Consider the following 27,747-nt stretch of genomic DNA (forward strand, 5'->3'; position numbering starts at 1 on the left):
CTCCGTTTTGGGGGGGGGGGGGGGGGCAATTTCTGCTCTTTCCATAGCAGGAGCTGCTCTACAGCAACCGGCAGCCCGGCCGTGCCCAGCAGATGGAGCCGGGACCCCGCGCACCGCCCGGCCGCCTCTCGCCTCTCCTGCGGGGGTCCCGGGGCTGGGGAGGGAGGGGTGTCGGGGCTGGGGAAGGAGGTGTCGGGGCTGGGGAACGGGGTCCCAGCCCAGGCGGAGCGGGGGGCTGGCGGTGAGTGCCTCTGCACGGTGCTCGCTCGTTCCGGCAGCGGCAGAAACAGCTTTTCTGCACCCCCCCCCCCCCAAAAAAAAAAACCCACCGCAGGAGAGCATCGTGCCGGGGGTGTTGAGCGTTTGCTTTGTGTGGGGCCTGTGCAGAGTGGTAATGCGCGTAGCCTAGGGGCTGCTGGAAGGGGGGCAGAGCTCTGAGAGGTGTCCCAAGGGGCTGGATGCGGCGGTGGCGGCCGGGGTGCCCGCAGCATCACCCCCCCCCCCCCCGGAAAAGGCCGGCGCCGGGGCGGGGGGTCCCCGCAAGCCCCGGGGCGGGATCGGGAGGGGGGCCACACGACACACGACCCGGCTCTCCGGGGCGGGGGAAGCGCCGTCCTCCCCGCCGTGGGGCTTGGGGGGGCGAGAGCCGCGTCCCGCTCCACGGGGGAGCGTGGCCACGCGTGGGGCGGGGGCGGCGTGGGAGGGAGAGAGTTCGCTCGCTCGCAGCCGGGGCGGGGAGAGGCGGCTGCCGGCGCCCGGGAGAGCCCTTCCTCGGCGGACGAGAAGCCGCGCCGGCCGCCGGACCATGCCGGGGGAGCGGTGCCGCCTCCCGCTGCTGCTGCTGCTGCCGCCGCTGCTGCTGCTGCTGCTCCTGCTGCTCCCGGCGGCGCCGGCGCCCCAGGTGAGGGGGGGGGGAGCTGGGGGGGAACCCCTCGGAAAGGTTTCTCGAGGGGGGCAAGGTCTCCTCTTTCCTCCCCCCCTTCCCCAGGGCCGGTGCGCTGGGTGTCTGTCCGCCCTTGCCGTCGGGCTGTGCAGACCGCGCTCCTGCCCTGGCCCCAGCAAACAGGTGGGCAAAGCTGGGGGACTGGGGCGGGGGGGGGCTTAAGCAGGGCTTAAACCGGGCCCGGTTTCTTTTGGGCTCTTTTCTTCCTTCTTCCCCCACACCTGAAGTCGCCACCGAGTACACCGGGAGCAAAGAATCCCCCCGGTTTTATGGGAGAGCGGGGGTTTGCTACGGTTCAGCATCCCGCGGGGAGCTCACGCTGGCTCTTGAAGTTAAAACTGGCCCTAACAAAGAGCTGTTTATTAAAGCGAGCTACATGCCAGGCATCTATTTGCTTTTGCCTGCCTTCCTCTCGGCGCAGGGCACCCCAGAGCTGCAGGCACAGACTGGCTTATCCCTGCCGGCAGCCCGTGACCCCCCAAAACTGCCCCGAGGGAAACAGAAGAGAGCACGCCGCTTGGAGCTGGCTTTTCTTTCTTCTTTGTAAACCCTCAGTAGCTATTTGGAAACGAGAATAACTTCACCCCTGCACAGCGTGGCCGGGGAGAGAAAGAAATCCCTTGGGCCAGGTGGGCCAGTGCCCAGCAGCTCTGCTCACCTTCCTGGAGCTCGTTTGCCCCCAGCCTCGTGCCGCCCAGACCAGACCCTGTGCGCTCTCTCCCCCATGGGCTCTGCAAATCTCTGAGCTCTAAAACTGGCTTGGCTTTGCTCAGCCGTTGCTCTTTTTCTTCAGTTTGAAGTCAATTCCACAGGAAACCTATAATAACGATGCCCATCTCCTGCATGAGTCAGTCCCGTGGTAGCGATCGGTTTGCAGGCAGGAGTCCCACCAGTGTTCCTGGCCCCGGCAGAACTCACAAGACAGCTGTTTTCCTCTTATTTTGTAATGTGGAAGTGGGACAGGGCTCTAGCTCCAGCAGGATGAAACATGAGTTATGGCATCTCTCCCAGGGCTAACAAAGCGATTACAGCCCTGCTTGTAGCGCTGCGTTACCCATTTAGATGTAGGAGAGCATGCCTGAGCTAAGGACTTCTTGCACAGGCTAAAAAACCTCCTGTGTCTGGGTCAATGGGGTAAAAAAATATAAAATCGGCTATCTCAGGGGACCTTTGATGCTGCAGAGCTCCTGCTCCTCCGTGGCTGGGGCAGGCTGCGTGCAGCAGGTTGGGTCCCAGGTGGCATGGCAGCGTGGGGGCTGGAGCGATGTCCCCCCGCTGAGCAGCTGCCCCGTCCCCGCAGAGCTGCCTCAGCAGGCAGCAGCTCCTGGCCGCCATCCGGCAGATGCAGCAACTGCTGAAGGGGCAGGAGACGCGCTTCGCCGAGGGCCTCCGTGTGATGAAGAGCCGGCTGAGCACCTTGCACGCCTCCCTGGCCAAAGCCGCCCCTGAGCCGCCGGCCGGTGAGTCCTCCCTGGGTCCCACCAGTTGCTTTTATGGCCTCGGAGGACACTGGGGTGGGCAGGTCGGGACGCTTGGGGCTGTGACGGGTGGAGGTTTGGGCATCTCCATAGATGGAGATACCTGTATCCATGTTGGCAATTTGTACTTGTGAATTCGAGCACCTTTCCAGCCTGGTAAGATGTGGGGAAGCTCAAAAGCCCTTAGCTGCAAAGCAGAGAGCTCCTGGCAAAGCACTGGAGGCGAGGGGGCTGGAAAACCACGTCTCTGGCAAAAGAGCTACAGTCCTGTGCTGGGAGCATGAGGGGGGTGGCAAAAATGCCACCAAACCCTTTGCCAGTGATGCTCAGCCCCAGCGTCCCTGCTGGGCTTTCGCTGGGGGGCTGGATGTTACTGGTGAACCTCAGCAGGCCAATATTCGAGGAAAATAACAGTTAAAGAGGAGGGCTCGGAGGAACTGAGTGAACCGTGGGTCAGGTGGAGTTGGGGACAGGAAAGATAAGGCAGTGCTCCCCCAAAGAACCTGCCTGAACAGTGACACCCCCCCCCCGGCCCCGCCGTGCTCTTCCAGCCTCCTGCCCTGCCCTGCAAGCCCCCGTGGATGGGAGGAAGTTTGGCACCAAGTATTTGGTGGAGCACGAGGTTCACTTCACCTGTGACCCGGGCTTCCAGCTCCTGGGCTCCAGCACGCGGACGTGCCAGGCCAACGGCAGCTGGACCGGGCAGGAGCCCCACTGCGCAGGTACTGCTCTGGGCTGCCTACGGCAGGGCTGCCGGGCAGCTGGCCGCGGTTGTTGGGGCTGCTTCGTGCCCGTGGCTGCCTAGGGATGTCATCTGCAAGAGCGGGATGCGATTTGATTTTATTTAAACATGGGGGGGTGATTGGGGTCCACCAAACGGGGAGGTATTGTGGCTGTCCCTGAGTCCCAGCTAGCCGACATCCCACGGATGCTGCGGCTCCCACGGCCGGTGATTTGGGGTTTCTCATCCTCCAGGAAAGCTGGAAATTACAGCTGGAGCCTCACCTGCAGCTCAGCAGCAGAGATGAGGGGAAAAGGCATCAGTGCTACGATGGCTCCCTGCATTGGAGCAAACCGTTGCACCGGGGCAGCGCCGCAGCATCGGAAACAGCCGGTGCCTGAGTTTGGCAAAATACATGGTTGTGATGTGCCGCGGGGTAGCAAAGTGGCTCAGTGCTCCGGTGGCTTGCTTCCCAGATAAAATAAAATAAAATAAAATTTAAAAATGTGGCTATTTTGCAGAGATCAGCGAGTGCTCGAGCAGCCCCTGCCAGAACGGCGGGACGTGCCTCGAGGGGCTGAACCAGTACAAGTGCCTCTGCCCCCAGCAGTGGACTGGAGCCACCTGCCAGTACCAGGCGCAGACGGGTGGGTGACCCCCCGCTGAGGTGGGTGACCCGCCGCCCTCCGGGCATATTTTGGCACCCCACCTCATTTCAAACCCCATCCCGCGGTGTCCCCCCCCAGCTCCTCCCGCCTGGAGCGTCACGGATGACCCGGCATTCAGCCGCCAGCCCCGCTGTGCCCAGATCGACCGGACCCAGCACTGCAGCTGCGAGCCCGGCTTCCATATGAGTGGCACGGCCGCCAACGGCCTCTGCCAGGGTGAGCCGCGCCGGGGGGGGGGCACGACGACGATGGCGGCGGCGGGGTGGGCTGCGGGGTCTCGGCCGTGCACCCGCTCCCCTCGTCTCTCCGCAGACCTCAACGAGTGCGAGGTGTACAAGCGGGAGGGGGGTCCCCGGCTCTGCGCCCACGCCTGCGTCAACCTCCCCGGCTCCTACCGCTGCGCCTGCCCCGGTGGGTACGTCCTCCTGGGCGACGGCAAGAGCTGCGAAGGTGAGGGGGGGCTGGAAAGGCACGGGTTGACCGCTTTTTCCCAACTTGCACAGTTGCTTTTTTATTTTTTTCCCCTTTTTTCTCTTTGTTTGCAAGCATCTCTGCATGCAAAAATCTCGGCGGGTTTGCACAGAGAGGTGGTTCCCGGGCTGGGTGTGGAGGGGAGGAAGATGATGGAGGTTCAAGTGCTGGCAAACAGGCGCGGTGCTTTGGGGTTGCGTCTCACCGAAAAAGAGCACGGGATCCCCGCTGTGGTGGTGGAGCTGTCCCCTGTGAACGGGGCATCCCTGAGAAGAAACTCAAATACCGTTCAAAACCAAGAATTACGCGACAAGGGGCTGGCTTGGAGGCTGGCAGCTTCTCCTCCAAAACCGGGGGAGTTGGGGTGCGGGTTGGGAGCAAAGCAAAACGGCAGCTGGTGGGGATGGTGGGTGGCCAGAACTGCTTGTATGGATGTCTCCTCCTGAAAAACAGGGATTTTTGGAGGCTAGGAAGTGATGATTATTGCAGTTCATGGTGAGAAAACTCATGCTTTCTCCTTTTCTCCCTGATTTCTGCATGTTTCATAGCATCTTGCTAATGCTCCCAGCAAAGATCTGCGTTCAGAGCTCCTGATTTTATTGCCAGGTATCTTCGTGGTGTAGTGTAAACACCACATAGGTGTTTAGGAAATAGAGAGAGATGGTGTTTTCAAACAGCTTAGCAGAAAGTTAGGAAAATAAGCTGCCCTCCTGCTGTGAGAGTGCTGCCATTAACCCTTGCTGGCCCAGGGCAGAGCGTGGGGAGAGGACAGCAGGCGCAGAATGGGATTTTAGGCGATTTAGGTGTTTTCAGCCATACTCTCATACTTTGTTGATCACCACTTCAAAGCGCTTTTGCCTATTTTCTGCCAAAAGGAACCCCTCAATGGGGTCGGTCTGAGGTCTCTGGTGAGCTTGACCCGCTGCCTGCCCCTGTTTTGCAGACATCGATGAGTGTGCCCTGTCCCAGGATAACTGCACGAGGGGGACCACCTGCATCAACACGGGGGGGGGGCTTCCAGTGCGTCAGCCCCCAGTGCCCTCAGCCCGCCGGCAACGTCACCTACGTCAAAACATCACCCTTGTAAGTGCGGCGCGGCATAAAACCTGTCCCTGCTTCGTTTTTTGGGTGCTGGGTCCCAAAACCACGTGCATGGCATACACCGGGATCCAGTGCCACCAAGGTGGGGGACACGAACCCCTGGGGCTCCCTGAAAAGCTCCCCCCGGCTTTTGCCTTTGCAGCCAGTGCGAGCGCAACCCCTGCCCGATGGAGAGCCGGTCATGCCACCAAGCACCCAAAACCATCTCCTTCCACTACCTTCCCTTGCCTTCCAACCTGCTGACGCCCACCCCGCTCTTCCGCATGGCCACGGCGGCGGCACCCGGCCGGCCGGGACCCGACAGCCTGCGTTTCGGCATCGTGGGGGGCAACAACCGCGGCCACTTCGTGATGCAGCGCTCGGACCGGCAGACCGGGGAGCTCATCCTGGTGCAGAGCCTCAAGGGTCCCCAGACCATCCAGGTGGACGTGGACATGTCCGAGTACCTGGACCGTGTCTTCCAGGCCAAGCACGTGTCCAAAATCACCGTCTTCGTCTCCGCCTATGAGTTTTAGGGGAGGCGGCAGCCGGGGCGGCTTCCCTGACGGCGATGGTCCCTGCTCAGCATCCTGCACCCAAAAGCGCTAGCCCCGGAGGCAAGTGTCTAATGGGAGCTCCAGGTGACATCCCACACCGAAGCCTCTCTCCAGCCAACCATCCTCCGCTCTGCGTTAACTATTCTGCCCAGGTGGCTTTTACACCCACCTATGTGGGGAAAAAAAAAAAGCAAATGAGGTGCAAAAGAAATCAGGTGCAGGGGTTACCCGCTCACCGGGGCGCAGGAGCAGAGCATCGTCCTCACCCGAGGGTCCAGAAGGACGATGTCCCGCAGCCTCGGCACCTATGCAGCGCAGAAAACAGTGGATAGAAACCACAGCCCTTATTTCCTTTTTGATTCCTTTTTTTCTTTAGGAAATAAGTTAAGCTGGTGCATGCAGGAGGAGGGAGGCTCGTAGCAGCTACCGCTCTCCTCCCCGCTTGCACTGTCTCCAGCCCCATCAAAACATGCCTCCGCTCCCCTTTGGATGCTGAGAAAAGGCACGGCAGCCCACAGGGAGGGGGCTGGTCTGGTGTCTCAGTCCCCCAGGATTGACTGGCACCGGAAAAAATCCACGAACATCCATCCCTACAAGACCCAGCTGGCTCTCGGTGCCCTCCTTGGCAAGTGGGACATTGCTGCTGGGCGCAGGAGGAGTCCCAGTGCCCTGCAGATGAGCGCTGGCGATGGGCCGGGGCTATCCCATGCTTCAGCCCATGGGCAGCAGCTCCTTAAACCTCCTGAACTGGGTTGTGTGTGTGCATCCCCCCCCGCCCCACCACCGTGACCTCGGGGGGGGCTTCGGCTGCGCTTGGTGCTCACGTCGAGGGAGCTCGAGGGGTGAATATCTCATTTTTTCAATCAGCCGCGGCCTCCACCCCACTGTGTGTAAGCAGCTCCAGGAATAGCTGGGGTTCGGCTGTAATGCGTGCCGGGGCGGGGGACACACGCCTCCCCGGTCTCGCATCATTCCCCCTCGGTACCTGTTCCTCAGTGCGGCGCTTGTACATGTTAACCACAAAACCCCGACGTTATGCATGTTTCTCCATTATGCTGGTTTTAGTACAATTAAACGATGATATAGCCTCTGAGAGGGTGCAGAGCAGAATAAAGTACCCGATGCACGTGTGGCCGGGGGGGCGATGCTCACCCGGAGCTGTCCGGGTGGGGCTCAGGGTCTGTGGGGCAAGAATCTGCCGCCATTAGTTTTATTTTTTTATTTTGCTTGGAAGGGGCTGGCTGGTAGCAGGGCAGCTTATCCCTGAGCACCCTCCAGAGACCTCAAGGAAGAGGAGCCTGCTGCTGCCCCCCCAAAAAAAGGCAGCAGGGCAGAGTCCCAGTGGGGGGCTGAGCTGCACCCACTAAAATCCTTCCCACTCCGTGCCCCAGGGGAAGAGACTTGAAAAGACCGATCTGTGCCGTATCCTTTCGGGGATGGAGCTCCCAGATTTTTTGGGGGGGTTATGGCTTTTCCGTGGGACCTCACGAGGGGGGCAGGACCTCTCCCTGCAGAACAAGGAGGGACATTCAGTGCTTGCTCCTCGCCGCTGTCGGTGCGGGGCTGCCGGAGCCCGGGCACGGCAGATGGAGGATGTTTGGGTTGGCAAGCGCTCTGGCTGGACGGCAGAGCTGGGCAGGGAAATGCATCCCAGGGTTGCACTGGGGGAGGGAGATGAAAACCCAGCGGGCTCACTCCTCCACCTGAGTGCTTAAAAAAAAAAAAAAAAAATAAATAAAGTGCTTTTCTGAAAGTGTAGCTGCTTTCAAAAGTGGGTGGTGGTAGAGAGGGATGGTCTGGCTCCAAGCGGGAGCGCAGGTGCCTGCAGAGCAGCAGACCTGGGGGTTGCCCACCTTTAGTGGGGTGGTGGAGATCCGCAGGGAAAGCCCCCCAGCTGCGGGAAGACAAAGCCCAGGAGGACCCTCAGGAGAGGAGAAAGGAGCAGCTGGTGGGGCGGCTCAGTGCTGCGTCCCTCAAAGGGGGCCGAGACGTCTTCTCCTCTCCCAAGGCAGGAGGACCAACCTATCCCGCTTAGGACACCCCTTTAATCGTGTGGAGGGGGTGTCACCCCACAGCTGGCCTCAGCACGGGGAAGGAGAAAGCTTTTTGGACCTGGCCTAGGAAGGCCCTGCAGGAGGTTGTGCTGCAAGAGAAACTGGGTTGCCATATGGATGGCAGGGGACATGCCCGGTTTTATTTCCTCAGCGTGCACAGGGACAGATGAAGCCTGCCCGGGGCGGGAAATGTCCTTTAAAGCTCCGTGGCGTAAAAGCAGAAGTAGAGGCAGATGCACCCGCAGACGTACAGGACTCTGCCAAAGGCAGCCCAAAGGGTCCCAGGATAGCGGGGAGAAGAAAAACACATGGAGAATCCGTGGGGGGTATGTCTGGGGAAACCCACCCTTACCTTCCCCCCTATGCCGGGATGCTGAGGGTGAAATCCTGCACGTGCCAGCTTAGCGCGCAGCCGGGGCTACGATCGGAGGACAATGGCGGGCATCGTCAGAGGAAGGACGGGGAATGGGCAGGACATGCCGCTGGACCGCTCCACCGTGCGCCTGCATGCCGGGATGCCCCGAGCAGCAGGCGACGAGGTTTTCCTCAGAGCTACCCGGACCCTGGCCAAGTCGCTTTTTGTCCAGGAAAGGGAGCAGTTATCCCCATGAACCCAGCTCGGCGTGTGTTTTAAATTAGCGCCTTAGATAAGAGAGCAGCGCTGCGGGGGCTGCTGGCTGCGTCCTCGTACGCCACCGAAAATCGCTGCTGCAAGACAAAAGCCGTAACAGGAAAGGAGCTGAGCTGAAATGAGAAAGAATATTTTATTTAATTTAGTTTTATTTTTTAGGAAAAGCTGAAGATGGATGGACAGCTTTGGGGAAAGAAAACAAAGTTAGGAGAAAGAAGGCTACAGAGCAGGCAGCCCAGAGCCTGTGGTTTGCCGGAGCAGGGTCTGCCCGGCTGTGGTTGCCCAGCCTGGTTGGATGTGCTTCTGCAACAGGCTGTTACCGTGTTTTAGGGGTGATAAAGAGATCCCTGTGCTTGGGGATGTGCTCCTCCAAGAGATGCAGAGAAGGAGGCTGGGGGCGTGCCAGAAGCAGCTCCTGGTGCCTTACCTCTGCTGCCTCCATCACCCATTCCTAGCTGCGGTACCTCTGACGGGGTGAATGATGTGTTTCACCACCTACACTGACGACACTTCCCCCCCTCCTCCTGCCGCCTTGCCAGGCTCTGGGAGCCAAAAAACCAGGAGTCCGAAAGAGGATAAGTTTCTGACGGGGCAGCATAGTTTCCATCTGATGCTTTAACCGGCTAACGAGGCTGGAGACGGGTGCTTGGACCTTTGCACTGGAGACTTTTCCTCGCAGCACAGCCCCGAACTGACAACATTTTCCTAATTCCCGAGGCCAGGGTGAACTGGTTTCCCCTCTCCGGGATGGGCTGGCATGCCGCCGGGGCTTGCGAAGCCATGCCCGTCCTCCCAGCCGCTTCTCGCCCGCCTCGAGGGCCAGGACTGGAGCTGGGAAGCTCAGCCGTCTCTCCCAGCATTAGCTGGCTGCAGATCTCCCTTTCAGCCCCAGAAACGTTTAAGGTCGGCTCTCCAGTGTCTGGACTGGGCTGCAAACCTCTGGCCAGCATTTGAGCTGACTAAAGGAGATTTTTTTTCCCCTCCCAGAGCGGCCGCTCTGGGATCTTGCAGACTTCCCGAGCCTGGAATGTGCAGAGAGAGGCTCTTCTGGCCCTGGTAAATACAACTTCTCTTTGGGATAATAATATTTTGGAGCCCCCAAAATAGCTGGTTTGCCTCTGCTCCCCTTCCGCAGGCTGAAGGCAGGCGGTCCCCGGTGCAGCTGCCTCCAGATGTGCTCTGTGTGCCCTGGGATGGGTTGGCTGCACTGCCCGAGCCCCAAAGCCACAGTCTCTCACCCCAAATGGCTGGGAGGTGAGGATGCAAAGGCTGAAGACTTCGTGAGGAGGTGGCCTTGGAGGGAGGCAACGCAGTGCCCGCCGAGGTGCCAGGAGAGAAATACGGCACCTTTGAATTTCCGAGGTCTGCGTGGGAAAGCACTCCCTTTCCTCTTCACCTCATGCGGGGAGACAAGCCCCAACCTCAGGCAGGGGTGAGAGGACGTGACCACGGCTTCATGTCCTGTTTTCTCCTCCTAGTCATCCTCCTGCTTCCAAAGTGCATTCCTGATGGGCCTTTCCCTGCTGAGCATCCGAAGTCCTGAGCTTCCCTGTGCTTCTCTTTGCCTTCGGTTTAAGGAGATACATCCCTGCAAACAAAAGAATGATTAATTATCTCTTTAACACACACGAGAACATCAGGTTATTTTCAACCGCAGGTTAAAATCTGAATTTTATTACCTAGCTAGCATCCCTGAGAAGTCTGCGCCTGGTGCACGGCACATCCATCAGCGCTGCCGTGTCTCCTCCCACCCCACAGATTCGTATTGCGGTTCGAATCCTTGTTGAAGCGAAAGCACAAACACACATGCCAAAACACTTATTAATCCTGTTATAGGCTTTAATGAAGAGCTGAACCACAACATTTTTATTTGTTATGGTTGCTAGGTATGTTGCTACGCTCTCCACACCATACTCCAGATCCCTGTATATTTGCGATATCTGAGAGTGCGTACAGGGGAATTTGTATAGCTGCTATTGCCAAATTTAGTTATACTTCAAAAAAAAAAAAAGAGCCATTCAGGAGCTTCTCAGCAGCATACCTTTTTCCCTGACAACACAAACACACGTAGGGATATTTAAACAAACAGCTGCACACTGCTCCTGCCCACAGATTTTTGTTTAAAATGGATGTTTGCACCTGCAGGCACTGCAAAAAAAGCAGGAGCCAGGCTTTTATTCTGAACTTGAAATCCCCCCTGCTTTTTTTTTTATTTTTTTTTTCCCATTGCCTGGGGAGATGGTGCTGAGCCCTGTGGGCATTGCCTCCTGGGCTGCACACCCCACTGAGATGCTCACCTGCTGATGGGACTAATTAGCCTTAATTAGCATTAATGGCCCTCACCAGCCCCACCTGAGGCCACCACCCACACCCCTCTCATGCTCCCTGGAGCCCTGCTTCAGTCCCTGAGCTGCAGGGGTACTGGTTTTTAGCTCAGGTTGGTTTCCTGGCTTGACTTTGGACTTGTGTGATGATCTGGACCCCTGGTTGAACTTGGCTATCATCTCCTGTCCTGTGCATCTTGCTCCGGTACCAGCCTGGCGTGAGACCAGGGAGAGACAGCTCTTTCCTCATGGATGCGAGGCCACACTTTGCCTCTGTGTAAGGGGAAAAACATTCCTCCCAAATGGGAACCGATGTGGGTGTTCTTTTTATTTTATTTTATTTTTTTTATTTCTTGCTAGGATTGCTGGCACTGGAAAAAGAGAGTCATATGTCCTGAAAAGCCCTGCAAGCCAGGGAGACTAGCCTGTAAAGGAAAATAAGTTGATGTAACTTACTTGGGATTTTTCCAGAAAGTTTTGACAAAGTCCCTCAAAAGACAATGTTAAAAGAAAAAATCGTTAAAATGCTTGGAGAACAACAAACAAGCTTCTCCTGGGGACTATGAACTGCTGAGAGTCAGCAAAACCAGGGTAGTAATAAAAGGCCAGCTCTCAGCATGCGGGGGTCTAGCAGGTGGGCTGTCTCCATCTTGATGCCAGTGTTGTTGTAAACAGACACATAAAGTTTATGGGAGAACTGATGAGCAACGAGGTGACAACATTTGCAGCTGATGCTATTTATTTGAGTTGGACAAGACCGTCCTGAGGTGAAGGTACCGAGCAGGGAGACGCAGTACTGCGTAAGAGGATGGAATTCACTGTAAATGCAAACCAACGCGTGCAGAGAGCTGCCGCCTGCATTACCGGATGACAGAGAAGATGGGGAACACCAGCCTGCGATGGGCTGTGACCCAGCGACAGCTGCCGAAGGCGCGGGTCAGGCCTGCCGTGCTTATGGCACAAAGCTAAACTTCTTGTAGAATGAGCAACACAAACATCGCACGTTTGGGTGGTTTTTTTTTTTCTGTTATTGCCTTCAATAAGGCTCTCCAGCATTTTGTTCTGTACCTCTACTAAAGGTTTCTTGATGAGTTTTGAATTTCCTCCCTTTTATTGAGTCATTGAAGTGATGCTAAATCTTCCCTCAATTGGTTACGCTTTTGCATAGGTTACTGCTATTGCCTCTCCACCTCTTTAATACCTTTTTTTTAATCAAGCCCGGACCGATCACCCCCTCCCTAAGCACTGGTTTTATCACTGGCCTGGGCCAACGTCCGCGTTTTTCTAGGCCCCTGGGTCGAAATGCCTCCCGGCCTAAGGAAGTGCCGGCCGAGGGCCTTTCCCTTGCGAGGGCCACGGGTCTTAGAACTGCGCTGGGGAGGGAAACGATTGTTTTTAACTAGAAATGTCCATCTCGGAACTCATTAATGGCCTGGGGGCCCGGCCTGACGCTCCCTCGGGCAGGCGGGAGGCCTGGCCCCCTCGGGGGTGGGGGGGGCGGATAGGGCAGAGTAAGCCGCGGGCTACCACAGCGGCAGCACCGGGGGGGGGGGGGGAACAGGGGGGGGCGGGCACCGGGCTCGGCTCTCGCGAGGCGGCGCGGGGCGGAAGCCGCCCCCGCCCCCGATGAGGGGGGGGGAGGGAGGGAGGGAGCGGCCCGGAAGCGCCATAACGGGCGACGTCCGCCATTAGCGGCCGCCATAACGGCCGGCGGGGCGCGCACGTGACGCCAGCCCGCACGCGGCGAGGCGGGGCCCCGCCCCTTTGCCTCCCTTCGCGCCTCCCCCCCCCACCGCCCCGCGCGGGCAGCGTGCGCGCCGTCGGGCGCGCGCGCGCACGCCGCCCGCGCGGGGCGGCGGGGGGGAGGGGCGGAGCCCGCCGCCCTCGCGCGACGTCACGGCGGCGTGACGGGCGGCGCGCCGCTGCCAATGGGCGGCCTGGGCGGCGCGGTGACGCGGGGGGCCGCCGGCCAACGGCGGCGCGCGGGGGGCGGGGTGGCGGCGGCGGAGGAGGAGCGTGATCGCGGGCGGCGGCGGCGGCGGCGGCCAGCGCGAGGCGACGCCATCGCGGCCCCGACGGGCGCGGAAGACGCAGTGGTGGCGGCGGGCGCTGTGCGGGTCCGCGGCCGCTGAGCGAGCTGGGGGGGCAAGCGCCGGGGGTCGCTGCCGCCGCTGCCGCCGTTCTCCTCTGCCGCCGCTGCCGTCCGCCGCCGCCGCTGCCGCCATTTTGTGAGAGTGCCTCGAGCGGGCGCCATGTTTGTAAGGAAGAATTAGGGCAGCCATCTCCGGCCACCAGCACCTCCCTTCCCCCGTGTGTGTGTCCTCTCGTTCTCCTGTGCCCCGGGCCTGCTCCTCCGAGCCGCCGCCGCTGCTGCCTCCTCCTCCTCCTGCCCGCGCGGGGCGGCCGGGCTCAGCCTGTGCAGCCTCGCCCTGCACTGAGTGCCCGTTAGTGTCTCACTAAGTAACCGTGAGTGAAACCTTCATCATCTCTCCTCACTGAGGGACCCGACCCTCCTCCTCACCGAGCCGCCCCCAGAGCGGCTGTGCGCGCCGCCGCCGCCGCCACCTCCTCCTCCTCCCTCCGCACCACGGGCAGCGGCAGTGTCCTGCCTTCCTCCACCTCCCTCCTCCTCACCACACCACAGCCAGCACAATGGCCTTTGAAAGCCTGTTCTCCAAACCCCCAAACCCAGTTCTTGACCCAAACATGCCCGACTCTGACAGGCAACATGCAGGGGACGAAAGGTCGAGTAACATTCTTCTCTCTCTCCGCTTCTCATAATGGTGATACTAGTGGGGTGATGATGATGCTGATAATGATGATGATGATGATGCTGTGTGTTAATGTGCCTAGGGGGTTAACGATGTTTTTGTGGGGGCAGGTCACCTTCAGGCTGGAAGACCGGGGTGAGGACTGGGGGGGGGGGAATGCAAGGAGGGGGGGGGGGGGGTGTCACTGGGTTAGAAGTGCATTATTAGTAGGGTTTTATTTTCTGGAATGCATGCGTTTTACATCTTCATTTATTTATTCTGGCTGGGAAGGGGGACTGTTTTCCATTTCTTTCCATAAATTGCACTTTCCAGCGGGTGTCTGTTGAATGTCACCATTGTTCTTTTTCTCCCTTGCCCTGGCGCTGCTAGTCAGGTAGGAAAGGGTGCTTTGAGTTGGGTTTGGGTTTGTTTTTTTTTTTTTTGGTTGTTTTTGTTTATACAAGAATCTCTCACTAGATCCATATTTTAATGTCATTTTCTTGCCAGATTACACCTTACACATTTAACTGGATCTTTTTTTATGCAGATTAAGGTCTGACTGACGTTATCTTTGCCACCTCTCAATCCCCATGCGCAGAAAACCAGAGTCCTGTTCCTGGTGAAAGGACCTCTGTTCCTCCCTCCCTTTCTCTTCTGCAGCTGCTGGAAATTCAAATCCTTTCTCCAGGCAGCCCTGGCCTTCCTAACTAGTTCCAAAAATACTATGCCAGGGTGACAGCTACCAGTCCTTCAGTCTACATCTACCCAGAGCATTCCTGACACAACTGCAGGAGTTAAAAATGCTGGTTTTCGACAGCTGGGCTTCAGTCTGACCTCCTCACACAGCTCCACAACCGTGCTTGGTACTTGCTTCAGAGGACTGGGGGGAAAAAAAAAAAAAGGGCTTGTGAGCGAACGTAACCGTTCCGTCACTGGAGAAAGAGTCGCTAATTCTGTGTTACAAATTGGGAAGTGGAGGGCCGCACAAGCTGACTGACTGGTCCAGAGATTGTACTATGATTTAGTGACGGGTTCAGGGCAGACCCCAGCGCTGCTGATTCTTGTTTTCACCTTCCTGCTTTTTATTGTGAAACAATGTTAAGTTGTGTCATGCTGTATGTTCCAAAAAGAGTGCTGTGTAAAAAGCAAACTAGTAATCCACTGGGATTGCTGAAGATAGGGCATAACTGCGTATTAAAACTGTGCAGCAGTAGCAGGCAAAGTGTTCTAGAGTTCCTGGAGTTAGTAAGTCTGTGACTTTTTACTGTTTCAGGGATTGAAAGTACTTCGTGTTTTAAAGTCCTCCTTGAGGACAAGCCCAAGTTACCCACTGTTCTGCTGGAAGCATAGTTTTTTTAACTTGGAGTTACTCATGCAATGTTGACAAGTAGAGTTCCTCTAATCAGCTGTTGTTACCAGTATGCCTGTTGTTACACTGGCAAATTACGCAATAGAATAAATAAGTACTACCTAATAGTCTAATGTACTTTTAATATAGGTTAATTTATAAACGTTGCCTTATAATGTTTTAATTTCAGAAGAGCAGAAGACTCTAACAATAAACACATTTACCTGTTAAATAATACTTTTTTGTAAACAAGACTTTTAGAAAACTTCTGCTCCCCTCTGATCTAAGACGCATATAGCAAAGTGTATTCTTGATACACCTAGAACATTGTTTAAAAAAAAACCAAAACCCAAATATAAGTCTATTATATTAGGTGTGCACATGTAATCTTGTCAAAATGTAATATTTTAACTTTCTGAAGTTTATAAAGATCTCGCTACCAGATGGTAACTGGGAAGGCCTGAAGAGAAACAGGGTCTTTCCCATCCACAGAAAACATGGTTGACTTGCCAAGGTTGGGGGGGGGGGGGAGGGTAGCACAGCTTTAACTATGAACATTTTTTAGTACTGAATTGGTTTTGTCCAGTTTCCAATGCAGTCAGTTGAAGAGCCCGTTGTAAGGTCTATAGAAAAGATGCAAGTACCTGATTCACTTGTCTTCTGAGTTACTTTGAGTTGGAGTCTTGCTGTAATACTAGTTTGGTATTTTAAAAGTAACACGTCTAGTTTCAATACGTTTTATCTTGCAATCAATTTTTTACTGCATTGGTAGCTCAGTAGGACTAGTTTACTGTAGGTACAGCTCATATTAGGAAGCTGCTGAAATCCTTCAACAGATTAGATCAATTTGTGCAGCATAAATTAATAGCATTTCTGTTAACGTTTAGTTAGCTTGAGTTTGAGCTGATCTAGTAGAATTATAAAGAAATTAGTTAGTGGTTTTGAGCAGTAGAAAATAGTAAAAAAACCTTGTCTGTCCACACTTTGAATAATTCCAAGTCAGAAGATTGTTTTAATCCAAAGTCTTTTTTTTCTTGGTTTACAGATGGGGCACCTGATTAAGTGAGGAAGGTTTTTCATTCTTTAAATATTTTTAGTTAACTCGTGGAGACTTTGTCTTTGATGAAGTATTTGAGACTTTCTGTACACACAGATAGCAGGTGTCTTTTAAAGTTTTTCCTCTAAGGTTAGGTTTAAGGATTGCTTGTTATGTAGGTAATCTTTGACAGGGTAAGAAGGAAGTCTGAGGCAGGGTGCAGGCAAACTCAGTTACAGCAAATAAATACGCAGATGTGTGTAAATGTGCAAATTATTGCTCTCTTCCAGAGGTCAGCAAGGTCTGATTACTTGCAATAGTTTGTGGTTGCTGTTCCAGCATCTGCAGGACTGGGAGCTTCCTGTCTCTTCCTTCTCTTAAAGTCTACTTTGTAGACATTGTCCCATCTATACATCATGCTATAGATGAATGTACATGCCTAAGAGAAGAACTAAACACTTGTGACAAATACAGAAGAATTCAGTCCTCGTGCAGACTTCTGTGGACTTTGATTTTCTGACTAATAGTGAGCTATACTGCAGGCATGAGAAGGGCTTGTTTGCTACAGTTGGTTCTGCATTTGAAATCGGTGCCAGATTTACAATTGCCAGGAGCTTTAGAAAATAACTTGGAGTTCATTTATTTTTAAAATCTAAAATGTTAGGTTGGTACTGATACTTTCTGTTGGCTCTCTCTCCTTTACTGTCATTTAATCTCCAGACTTGGAGATTTCTTATACCATTATCTGCTGTAAAAATAGCAGTGACCTAATGATAGGTCTGAACATGGAGATGCTGTCTCACAGATCGCAGAGGTGCAAGTAATGCTTCTGTAGCCAGCATGGTCTTACGAGTTGCATTGCAAGTGTAAGTATCAGGCCCCTTTTTATGTGCTCATGGTACAATGAAGGAAATTCAATTAGACACAGCTCTCCGACAGACACCTGAGCAGCCTGTGAACTTTCTGTAGAAAATTGTCCTGATTTTTGCAGAGGGTGTTTGGAAATGCCACTTCAGAGCTGGGCTTGTCTGTTGCATTTCAGGTTCCTTTTCCCAAGAACCATGCTAATCCTCATTGTACACTTGTCCATTATGTATTTGATACAATTTTTACATTTAAAAATGAAGTTGGTACAGTCACTTTCTTATTCAAGATAAACTGATTGGAGTTTTACGAAGCATAGCTGAAGTGTTTGATTGCGCGAGTCTGCCCGCCTCTAGCTGTGGTGCTGCTCTTCCAAAGCCTCTCCTTCACCAGCTATGTATGCCTGGTGTATGTCCAGATGAGCCAGGTGAATAGAGACTCCACCTAGCCACCCCTTTGTTTTTATTTTATTTTCCCAGTTTCCTCTTCCAGCTGTCTTAGGAACTGCCTGCTCCCTTTCCATGTACCGGTTTTGCACTCCTGTCCTCAGCGAGCATGATTTACACTCTGCTGCTCTAACAGGTCTGTCTGGTTCACCGTAATGGAGACCTGCTCTGCTAAATTACAGCCGGTGGCAAGTAGAGGGAAAAAAAGCAAGTGGTGGGTTGTAACTGAGAGGAGTAACAGCAAATTGAAATCTGTATTATATACCTCAGTTGTACGTTTTCTCCGTTACTGCTTAGCCAACATTATATTGCAGGCAGCTTTGCCCGTGTCTTGTCTCAATCCGTGTGGCTCCTCAGCTCCGTGAAGCACCATAGCATTACAGGTCAGGGAAGCATTTGTGGAGCAGAAGGGCTAAAGATCTCCCCATATCTGTAGCTGCTATTGTCCAGCCTGACTGCTCTCCCAGTCTCCCTTGCCACAAGGCTTCCATCCATCTTTAGTGAAACTTGACAACTTAAATGTGTCTCTTTTATTCTACCTGGTGCTTTAATGCCCTTGGTCCACATATACATAGTTTGGTTTGAAAACATTTACTTACAGTTGTTTTCAGAGATTTTTTTTTCCCCAGTAATAGTTAATCACCAAAGAATGTGTTCATGTTAAATTGAAGTTGTTTGTGATCGTTGAATGCAGCCTTGTAGTGATTTATTGTTTTCGAGCATGATTTCAAAACTTGCTTTGACGTTAGGGAACTAGGAAGTGAAGAGATAATCACTCCCAAATATGCCCTGTGGGCAAACAGGGCTTGCTTGCCATCCAGCAAACATTGCAGGAGTGGCAAAAACACAGCTGGCTGACATAGCTGTTACTCCTCCTCGTCCTCCTGGAGATGGAGGAGGTGGTCTGTGTGAATTTCTGTAATTTCTTCTACAGTAATAAACTCCAGAGACTGGAGATGGTTAGGCAGCAGGGTGAGAAGGTGGGCTTTCCAAAAGTTGCTTGTTGGCCTCCAGTGCCACTGCAGGAAGCTATTTTTTGGCATGCCTTGCTGCTGTCTTTCTCACTTCCTTCCCCCATTTTACGGGAACACAGTATCTGTTACAACCAGCCCTGGGGATGAAAGCAAAACAGAGATTAAGAAAACCCAAGCAGTCTGGTCTGTAACTTTTCATGGTGCAGTTTCCCTGCCTGGCTGTAGGTTAAAATAACTTCATGTTTGCAGAGTGGTCAAAACTAATGGGCAGCTGTAAGTGACCTGCATAACATTGTCAAAGAAGCCAGTGCCGATTCTTGATGGACACTGGCTTGTTGTGTTAACTGTAACAACAGCTTCTAGTTTTGTAGTTATTTTCCTTATTAATTCATAAATTCTTTAGTGTAGGAGCGTGCTAGGACAAACTCATTTCATTAATTTTAGCCCTCTAAGATCTTACTTAGACATGTAATTTTCTTGTCATTGAATTGGGCCTGAGTTATTTTGCTCTTCATAATTTTATAAAACAAAATGTTACCTGCGAGAGTTTTGCGGGTTCGTTGCATGGTAGTGAACAGGACAGAAAGTAAGGATGTAATGATGAGAAGTGATAGCCGTGTATGTCTGTGCAGTCACAAGTGCTGCATAGCAGCATGTTTTTCTAGATGCATTGAGTGTGGAAAATGCGTGCAGGAGGGTTATTTGAAGCAGCAGGAGTGTATGAGGAGCTAGGATAGAGGGGTTGAGGGAGAAATCTAGTTTGAGATACTAAGGAAAACATGCCCAAAGGAAATTAAGGAGAAGAAATACGTGGGAGGAGTGTAAGGCTTTTTCACTAAGTAAGTCTTGACCAGTGTCAAAAACACTCAGGTAGTTTCCCATCAGTTTAAGCTCTCTCCCCAGCATTATATGTCCTTATCACAGACATTCAGAGGTCGGCAGAATGGGTGTATGATGCTGTTATCAGCCCCTGTAAATTAAGGGCTGTTAACATACTGTTTCTATATGAGAATATGAATTTTTAGACATCCTGGATGGTTTCTGATAAGCTGTCTCTTCTGGAACTAATCGCAGAAGAAAGAGGTTAAGGTTTAACAATGCACTCACCTTAGGAAGAAGTAGATTTTCTTTTCTTTTTGGACAGTAATATTCAGTCATGACCAGAAATTAGTAGCTTCTTAAAAAAGTAATTTATTACTCAATGCGTTAGAGATCTGCTGATGTATAATGTTTGCATTCTTTCTACTGTGTCCTTCTGTATGTCTACAAGAAGTAAAAGGGAGTTGTTTGCGGCCTTTATCTACTATATACTTTTTCTAGTCTTGGTAATGCTGTCGGAAAGTCTCAGCTATCACTATTCTCTTTAAGGCTTATTCTAATAAGTAAAGTCAAAAGCGTCATATTGTAAAACAAAATGTAATTATTTTTAAATGAGACCTTTCCTCAGCTGTGAATCAAACCTACCAAAAATGGACTTAACAGAAAATTGTGTTTGATGACAGAGATTCACATTTTGGTTGTATGATTTTGTTCGTGTTAGTTCTTAAACCATACAGAAGTATGGTTCTCGTGTAGCACCTGCTCTGTCTGCAAGTATGCTAAGTACTTCTGTTGATTGGAAAAACAGTCCCACAAGGAAAACTCTTAGTTTTCTTAAATATTTCAGAGCTATCATCGTCAGTGTACTGAGAAAATGCATCTCATTTTTGTGTCTTGGACTTGAGGAGCTTGAGTTGTAAATCTTCTTTGAACATAAAGAGTGCTATTTTTAAAAACGACTCAGACTAGGGAAGAAAGGTAAGTTAAAGTCGAGTTTGAATGTTAGAAATTAAACTGTAGACACTAGAGTAATGATGAGTTACTTTATGTGTGGATTTCTATTTTCGCTAACCAAATATTTGCATAACTGCTCTTGCAGTGATTTCACCAAACTGATTCTCCCTGGAGGATAACTTGGTTTTTGTGCCTTTCTAATCCATTTTGGAGATGCTCTAGAAATACACTTGGGACAGTGGAAATGCTTTCTGGTTTTGTTTTCACATATCCGTCAAGCTCCAAGTAACTGGAGATTGCGGAAGAGGGAGCGATCCATTGGTGATTTTAGTTCTTCCACTCGCATTTGGGGATGAACCAAATTTTTTTTGTGCATACCTAGTCCTTGTGCACAGGCTGATAGGAAAAATCACGGCCAGTATACTGCCTTTTGTTTAGTTAGGATTTGCTTAGCTCGTGGAGTCTAGGTGATGTTACTGAATTTTGCATCTCCTGTGTTCTGGATTGCAAGATTGCATTTGCTGTCCCATGGGTTATGAGGAAATAGGAGTACCATATGGCAACTTGTTTTAATCACTGAAGTCATCCAGGGCTCTTTATGAAGGAGTTCCAGTAGGTCAGGCAGCGGTAGCCAAACCCCTCTAAGCAATTTAAACTGGGTATTTAATGAAGATGCTTTTGTTTCTCTTCCAGAAGGACTTTAAATGCACTAGGATGGGAAGGGCTTGGTAATGCTAGTTGAGATCTCTGGGTAGAGGCAAGTTAACCTCTTCTGCTTTTTTCTGTGCCAGAATTTTATACTGCAGGTTTGCACTGTAGCAGTTCAGGGATTAACTTCTGTTAATCTGATGACGCATCAGATTTAGTTCAGCCTTTGCAAATACAAGTGTAGAATCCAGGAAAATAACACATGGCAGAAGTTAAAAATTGCCAATGTTTGTTCCTTCAGCACAGAGGCTGTCTTTTTGACTCCCGAGGTATGCATTGTGTAGGCATTATAAACTGTTCCCCCGACAGCTTGTTGGCATTATTTCAGTGAAGGTTGTTTTTGTGGTGTATTGTTTTGTGGGGTAGGGTAGTTGAAAGAGAAGTGAATCTTGAAAAAGACAAGATTATACTTCCTTGCTTTCCTAGATCAAGAAAATTTTGGGGTTTGTGTGTCAGGCATTTCCAGCAATAATAGAAGCATACTAAGATACTCTGTAAGCAAGAAGCTTTACTTTGCAAACCAGAAGTTCACATCCTCTCTTGTTAGATCGGTGTTGTGATTTGTGTGCTGTAGATACCTGCCGAAGGGAAAGCAACCTCAGACTTGAACCGATTTCCTAGAAAATCATCGGCTAGCTGTGTTTTTTCCAGACTACATCTGTTTGTTGACTTCTGTTACTCACAGTGGAAAAGGAGGTAGTCTTGGTTCACATCACTGAAAGCCCTTCCCAAAGCTGCTTGCTATAGCCAAGTCCTTTAAACTTTCTTTGAAGAATAATTAAATTATTTCCAAGAAATGATAAATTTTTGACCATTATCTTTTCAAATCGTATTTGTCCAGTCTTTTTTTTTTTTTTTTTTTTTTTACATTCTTGAAGTTCAATGCTTGGAAAATTCTAGTATGTTGTGGAAAGAATTTAGGCATTTGGGGATTAGAGGACTTTTGTAGTCTTACCTTTGAAATGCAATCCAAAATATAGTATTACTGAGATTCTGCACAGTTGGTTTACCTAAAATGTTATTTGCGTCCTGGATGCATCACAGAAGTATAGATGTATGGCAGCAGTTCCCAAAGGAACTGGTTAACTGGCAAATACCTTATTTCCAAAAGAGCATTTTCAGTAGACATTTTACTTAAGAGGATATTTTAATTGAGTAGACATCCTTGAGAGAGTGAGTTTAGCTCACTTTGTCAAAATACAAAAGATTGTTTTTTTCTAATAGCTGCAGGTGTTCATAAATATTTGCATTTCAGTTTCATTAGGCACACTTTATTAATCAAGTATCTCCTGGAAAGATGTGACAAATGCTTTCTTGGGGTATTAGATGAGGTACTTAGACTTTGTCAGGGAATGCTGGAGATAATGGACACTGTGATATTTGAAGACAGGATTTATAATGGACACTGTGATGTTTGAAGACAGGATTTATGTTATGCTTGGGGTACTTATTCTGAAGATCCTTTATCTCTTCTTAAGTATGGGAGTATCTTGGTGTTAATGTTCTTCACGAGGCAGTGTAAGGATTGTGTATGAGCAGATCTCCGTGAGCACCTTGTGACAATCACATAAAAATGGGTTCTGAAGCTGCCTCTCTACTTCACCTTTGCTGCCCACTTGGTAGTGGGCATACCTTTATTATTATTATTATTTTCCGTTACTTGTTCAAAAGCTGACTTTGGCTTCATGGCTTCCTGTTGTTTTATATTTGCACTAAAAAATAATGTCCTTTTCAAAATGTGTCCAAGAAATGTTTAAGGCCATAATTCAAACCAGTGACGATTGCATTTGCAGTGTAGCTAAACTGAAGACATAGCAGTTGAGCAGTTTTTCTTACCTTCCTTCTAAGTTCCTGTTTGTTTTCCTGGCACCCGTGGTTGTATTCAGTGTGTTCGAGGGAAGAGCCATGCCTCTAATGGGCCTGTTTGCTGTGAATTTGTCCTGTCCCTTTCTGTGGCTGCTGCTGTCCGCTTCAGCAACTGCCTCTGGCAGCAAGTCCTGCAAGTTCACTCACTACCTGCCATGAACTGTCTTTTACTGCCCATCAATATTAATGATGGTCTTTAAATGACACCTTCTGTAGCAGAATCTTTTATTCAGATTAAATCTGTCTTTTTATGCCCACTTTTTAATACTTTGACATTTGAAAGCTTCTTATAAACTTTCCTTCTTTCCAGTCCAGTTACTTAGCAAAACAGAACTATCTTCAATACTTGTCTAGAAGATTATTTTCTCCCATATTCCAGAGTACTTTTTTCAATCACTAGATAGACTAGCTACTCTTGTGCATTGCTTAGAAATGTTGAGTCCCCTTCTTGATCATGTAATACAGCAAAGCATCTTCATGAGACTTGATGTATATAACTGGTCTTTACGTGGTTGCAGTGGGCTGCCACAAGGTGATGGGGAAGTGTTGCAGTTGCTGTAGATATGCTGTAGGATTCCGCCAATAGTTGAGAATTAAAGGTGAAGAGGTGGTACCTTGAAATTGATGGATTTTCTTAGTTTTTCTCCAAAGCGTTTATGCAAGTCGATAATCTGAATGTGGTTTGGGGTTTTTTTCCCCATTTTTTTGGCTGGTTAGTGATCTGTAATCATATCTTGGTGGTGGTTTTGGGTTTTTTTGTTCTCCCCCCCCTGACTTTTTGCATTGTGATTGCTAAGAGCATTTAGTTCTAAGAAGTTCCAGGACATATGAGGTGACAATACAGCAGTCATGTCTTCTCCCCTTTTCTTCTCCCTGGCATATCCATTTACTCCTCTTATAAAAAGTCAGAACTTTGGGTTGCTTCTAATTTCTTAACCACTGTTTTTTTCCTGTGGAGACTCAGGTCTTTTGCTTCCTGGTGAGTTCTTCCCCCTTCCTACTATTCGCAGTCCCTTGAAGGAGACAGAGTTGATCATCAGGTTAGCTAATACATTGTGAGTACTGGACTGAGGTGGACAAATTGTAAGGCAACTTAATATTGCCTAATTAGTACTTCTGTCCTGATACCTTGTACTGCCCCCAGCACTACTTTGGTCTTGTTTTAGTTTTGTGTTTTGGTTTTTTTTTGTTTTGTTTTGTTTTGTTTTGTTTTGTTTGTTTTTAATATAGTTTTCTGGTATCTACAGGCTTCTCCCCTTGCTCCCCCCACCATCTGCTGAATCTGGTATGTTTGTAGAGTGAGGGTTTCAGACACTATAGGACTGATGGCATTTTCAAGGAATCTCCATGTCAAAATTCAGGACTTGAGTTCCATGATGCCTGCAAAGGCTGAATTCCTGAAGCAGTGGTAATGTAGAAATAATTATATAGAGCCAATTGTAAATGTTTAAAAGCAGTAAATTCTTCCACAACCAAAACCCAGCAAATACCAAATTGTAGGAGGGGAGTTGAGATTGTTTCAGCAGCACCTCTGAAATAGGGATGAGAAACAGGGTAGCTGGTGTTTTGTCAAAATGTTTCTTTCATGGCAAAGTATCTTCAGGGTTGTTATTGTTTGGGTCAGCAGACAAAACTTTATTTAAAGTCTTACATAATCATAGAAACTGTTTTTCCCTACTGATGGAGATAAGCACAAGCCCTTCTGTTACTTAGTCTACAAGCACTTAAAGTGTTACATTTTGTGTTAGTATTTATTTTGTTTTAGTCATCTTTTGGTGCTACTCCATTTTGAAGACTTTTGAGACAGCCACATTCATATGCAGAAGTTAGGTTCACATGCGTATTGTTCCATTTACAGTATTCATTGATGTATGAAACAACCCCCTACAAATGCAATGTTACAAATTTAAAAAAAAAAAAAAAGACCACCCTGGGTAGCTTAGAAAAATGCCATCATCAGATGTCTGGTTTCTGTCAGTTTTTTGATTCTAGCAAATGAAACTCAAATGTTAACTACTCCTTTCTTGTCAACTACTACTACTAATTTCTTCTGAAGAATCCACTTAACCGCTAAAGTAATTCTCCTTTTTTGAATTGCTCATGACTTTGGCCATTACACCCTAGATACTACAGACCCATCTTTAGTTCCAGGAGCTGGTGTGTTGAAGGAAACATGTTTGTATTACTATGCAGTTTTTCCTGCAGTGCCCAACCACTTGTTTTCATTATTACTACTCTTTAACTATATGGTTTTCAGAGAGTTTTAATTGCCTTTAATTTTGACCACATCTGTTCTGCAAATACAGCAACGTAAAAGCATGTAATTGTAGTAAAAGTCTTCCTAGGAATTGTTAAAATACCTCTTCAGTCTGAAATGTGTTTAAGGGCAACAGACTTATATTGAAGTAGTTTACATTGAAGCAGGTTTTTTTTTTATATAGGTTGGAGAAAACTATGTAAGAAGAGAAGACCTTTGTTCTGAGAAGTTAAAAAGATACATAGTTTTAAAGCTTTTTAATTTTGCAGTATAATTCAAGGCCATTTAATGGCTTGCATTCCATTTTTCTTTAACTATGAAAGAAAATCCTAAAATCCTAGTAGTTCTTGGGGTGTTACATGTGTTAAAATGTATATGCACGTGTACAAAAATGTAACTGGTGGAAAGACATACTGGGTGTGTTTGTTTTTACTGTGCTGTTGGACAGATGAGATGGATAATAACACGTAATTTTACTGTATTGATATTTTTCCTCCTACAGAGAAGATGGGGAGCTAGAAGATGGTGAAATAGATGATGCAGCATATGAAGATGTGAAAGAACATGGTACAAAAGGTGATGATAAACAGAAAAATGAAAAAGGACATAGAAAATCACGGAAGAAACGCAAAAAAGAAAAAAGAAAAGAAAAAATCAAAAAGGAGAAGACGGGATAAGCATAAGGTTAGGAAATGCAAACCAAAATATTGGAGGTGCTTATTTTAATTCCAGGTTCCCAGGTTTAGACAAGGATCCAGGGAACTGGAGAAGAAACCTAAAATGGTTTTATTGCTATTTAGGCAGTCTTCGGACTCTGAGTGCAATTTTTGAGATTCCTATCTTACCAATCCATTTCAGTATTAAAGAATTTGTCTAACTAGACTTTCGACACATGGAAGTGCGTATTCACACATTTCAGTGACGGTTTATGTGGGGTCAGAGACAATAAATCATTAAATAATACAGCTGTAGGACATTTCAAATGATAGTTTGGAAACTTACTTGTTAGCTTTGCCTAAATGTGTTTTCATAAACTTTGTTTTCATCTGTTTATATTCAAAAGAAATACTAAATCAGACTGTGGGTGTAACTGTGTCGTGATATACGTCTTCACTGGATGCTTATTTCTTTCAAAATTTCTTTTAATAGCAGTTTACAAGATACTGACATTTATGAGCATTTTACTCTTTGCCATTGTCAATGGTTGTGGCAGTTCTGACACGAGAGGCCGAAGTGTTAAATCACTTCTTAAATTGTTTAAATCTTAAGCAGCGGTATAAGTTGAGCACCGGCCACTGACAACGGTAATGGTAGCTGCACTGTGGAGAGTGAGTTTTTTAGGATAAGGGGCAAAACGTAAATTTACAATTTTGCTTTTTGTGCTAATTATCATATTTATGGAAAGAAAAGATTTCAGGCTAGTTAAGTGAATTCTTCAGTAAAGTTCATTAAGATAATGTTTCTAATATATATTTTAATCAACTTAAATAAATGCAAGCGATTCACAAAGTTTTAACCTAGAGAATTAACCTGATGGTAATTCTCTACAAATCACAGAAATATAGTGTTCTCGTATGGTTGCCCCTCTAAATTTTCTGCAAAACAACACATCTAAATAAAACACTTGTAATGCAGTAACACTGAGTTTTCTCTCAGGAGAAAATGACAGGATGCTAATCATTTCTATGGTCATATGCAAGCTTCTAACCGTCTCCCAGATTTGTTAAGCCTTCCAGGAGCATCCCTGTTATGTCGCAGAGAAGCAGGGCTCAGAGAGACCCGTAGGAAGCTGATATAACCCAGAGAAACCACATAGCCCTCAATGTTTACATTCGGAAGCCTCATCGGATCAGATCTCTTTCTCTGATAAAAAGAGTGGGTCATCAAAGAGTGTGCTTTCTTTAGCCTCCCCTAGAAGCAAAGGTTTGCACGAGTTAAGGAAATATTTTCGTTTATTAGCCTAATGCTTCTTTTAAGTTCATATACAGCAGACCAGTTACACAGAGAATTACATAACAACACCTGAGAGCGCTATTTTCTTCTTTCTTTCAGCATAACTCCCCTTCCAGTGATGACAGTTCAGACTACAGCCATGACTCTGATCTTGAGCGTACAGAAAGACCACATAAAAAGAGTAGCAGCTCTTCATACAGAGATTATGATTCTTCGTTCAGTCAGGTAGTATTTTTTTAAACTGATTTCTCATGTCTTTATTTAGGTGTAATTTAAAAAATGCAAATGTAAATGATGCGGTTTTTGAAGGCTGACTTGATCACAGTGCCCATTCTCACAGATTTCAGGAAGTACATCTAGTTCTCATCTCCTTGGGTAGATTTCCAAATGTAAAGCATTATCTGTGGCATGAATGTAGGTGGTGTAAACAAGCCTGATACTATTTTTTCCTCCATCAGGCAACAATTAAGATATCTTTATTATTGCCTGTGTTGGATTTAGACTGTACTGAGAGGAAACAGCTCTTGAAAAGCCACCTTTAAGTATCTAGAGTTGATTCTGTTTTCTGATACTTCAATTTGTCCTGGCTTTTCTCAGTCTGTGCAGCTTGATAGCCCCCCTGAGACTGCTGGGTGAAATAGAACATATTCTCTAAGGCTGCGATAGAGCAGCTAGAGGCTTGGTGGAACTCTGGTACTTCAGAGGAGAGGAGACTTTCCTTTTAGCCTGAAACCATTCCAGAAACCTCATCAGCCAGCCAAATTTATTAACAAACTGAAGATCCTGTCTGCAGAAATGGGAGAAGGGACAGTGCTGGCTTAGGAGTGGCGATAACCAGTATTTCA

The 27,747-nt window shown here is 49.1% G+C and overlaps 2 protein-coding genes and 1 long non-coding RNA gene across 3 annotated transcripts in view; 2 read left to right on the top strand and 1 right to left on the bottom strand.

Annotated features, from left to right (window-relative positions):
- The first annotated feature begins 702 nt into the window (after window positions 1–702).
- FBLN7 (fibulin 7) lies at window positions 703–7,011 on the top strand. The gene is given in 9 exon segments (XM_030023588.2): window positions 703–901; window positions 2,244–2,403; window positions 2,973–3,143; window positions 3,664–3,789; window positions 3,889–4,026; window positions 4,123–4,260; window positions 5,225–5,286; window positions 5,288–5,364; window positions 5,525–7,011. Coding segments are annotated over 9 exon segments (1,341 nt in total). The 5' UTR covers window positions 703–805; the 3' UTR covers window positions 5,898–7,011.
- A 1,706-nt stretch (window positions 7,012–8,717) lies between these two features.
- On the bottom strand, window positions 8,718–10,348 carry LOC115344820. The gene is made up of 2 exons (XR_003924657.1): window positions 10,283–10,348; window positions 8,718–10,191 (listed from the first exon to the last, which is right to left on the bottom strand). It is a non-coding gene; the product is annotated as an uncharacterized LOC115344820 (long non-coding RNA).
- Window positions 10,349–12,928: 2,580 nt separating this feature from the next.
- Window positions 12,929–27,747, top strand: part of ZC3H6 (zinc finger CCCH-type containing 6) — a 29,559-nt gene continuing 14,740 nt past the window's right edge. Inside the window, 4 exon segments of the mRNA XM_030023148.2 lie at window positions 12,929–13,671; window positions 25,452–25,587; window positions 25,589–25,633; window positions 27,002–27,127. Coding sequence (XP_029879008.1) covers window positions 13,580–13,671; window positions 25,452–25,587; window positions 25,589–25,633; window positions 27,002–27,127 — 399 coding nt within the window. The 5' untranslated portion in view covers window positions 12,929–13,579.

Source organism: Aquila chrysaetos, chromosome 8 (genome assembly GCF_900496995.4).
Source record: "Aquila chrysaetos chrysaetos chromosome 8, bAquChr1.4, whole genome shotgun sequence".
Classification (NCBI taxonomy): domain Eukaryota; kingdom Metazoa; phylum Chordata; class Aves; order Accipitriformes; family Accipitridae; genus Aquila; species Aquila chrysaetos.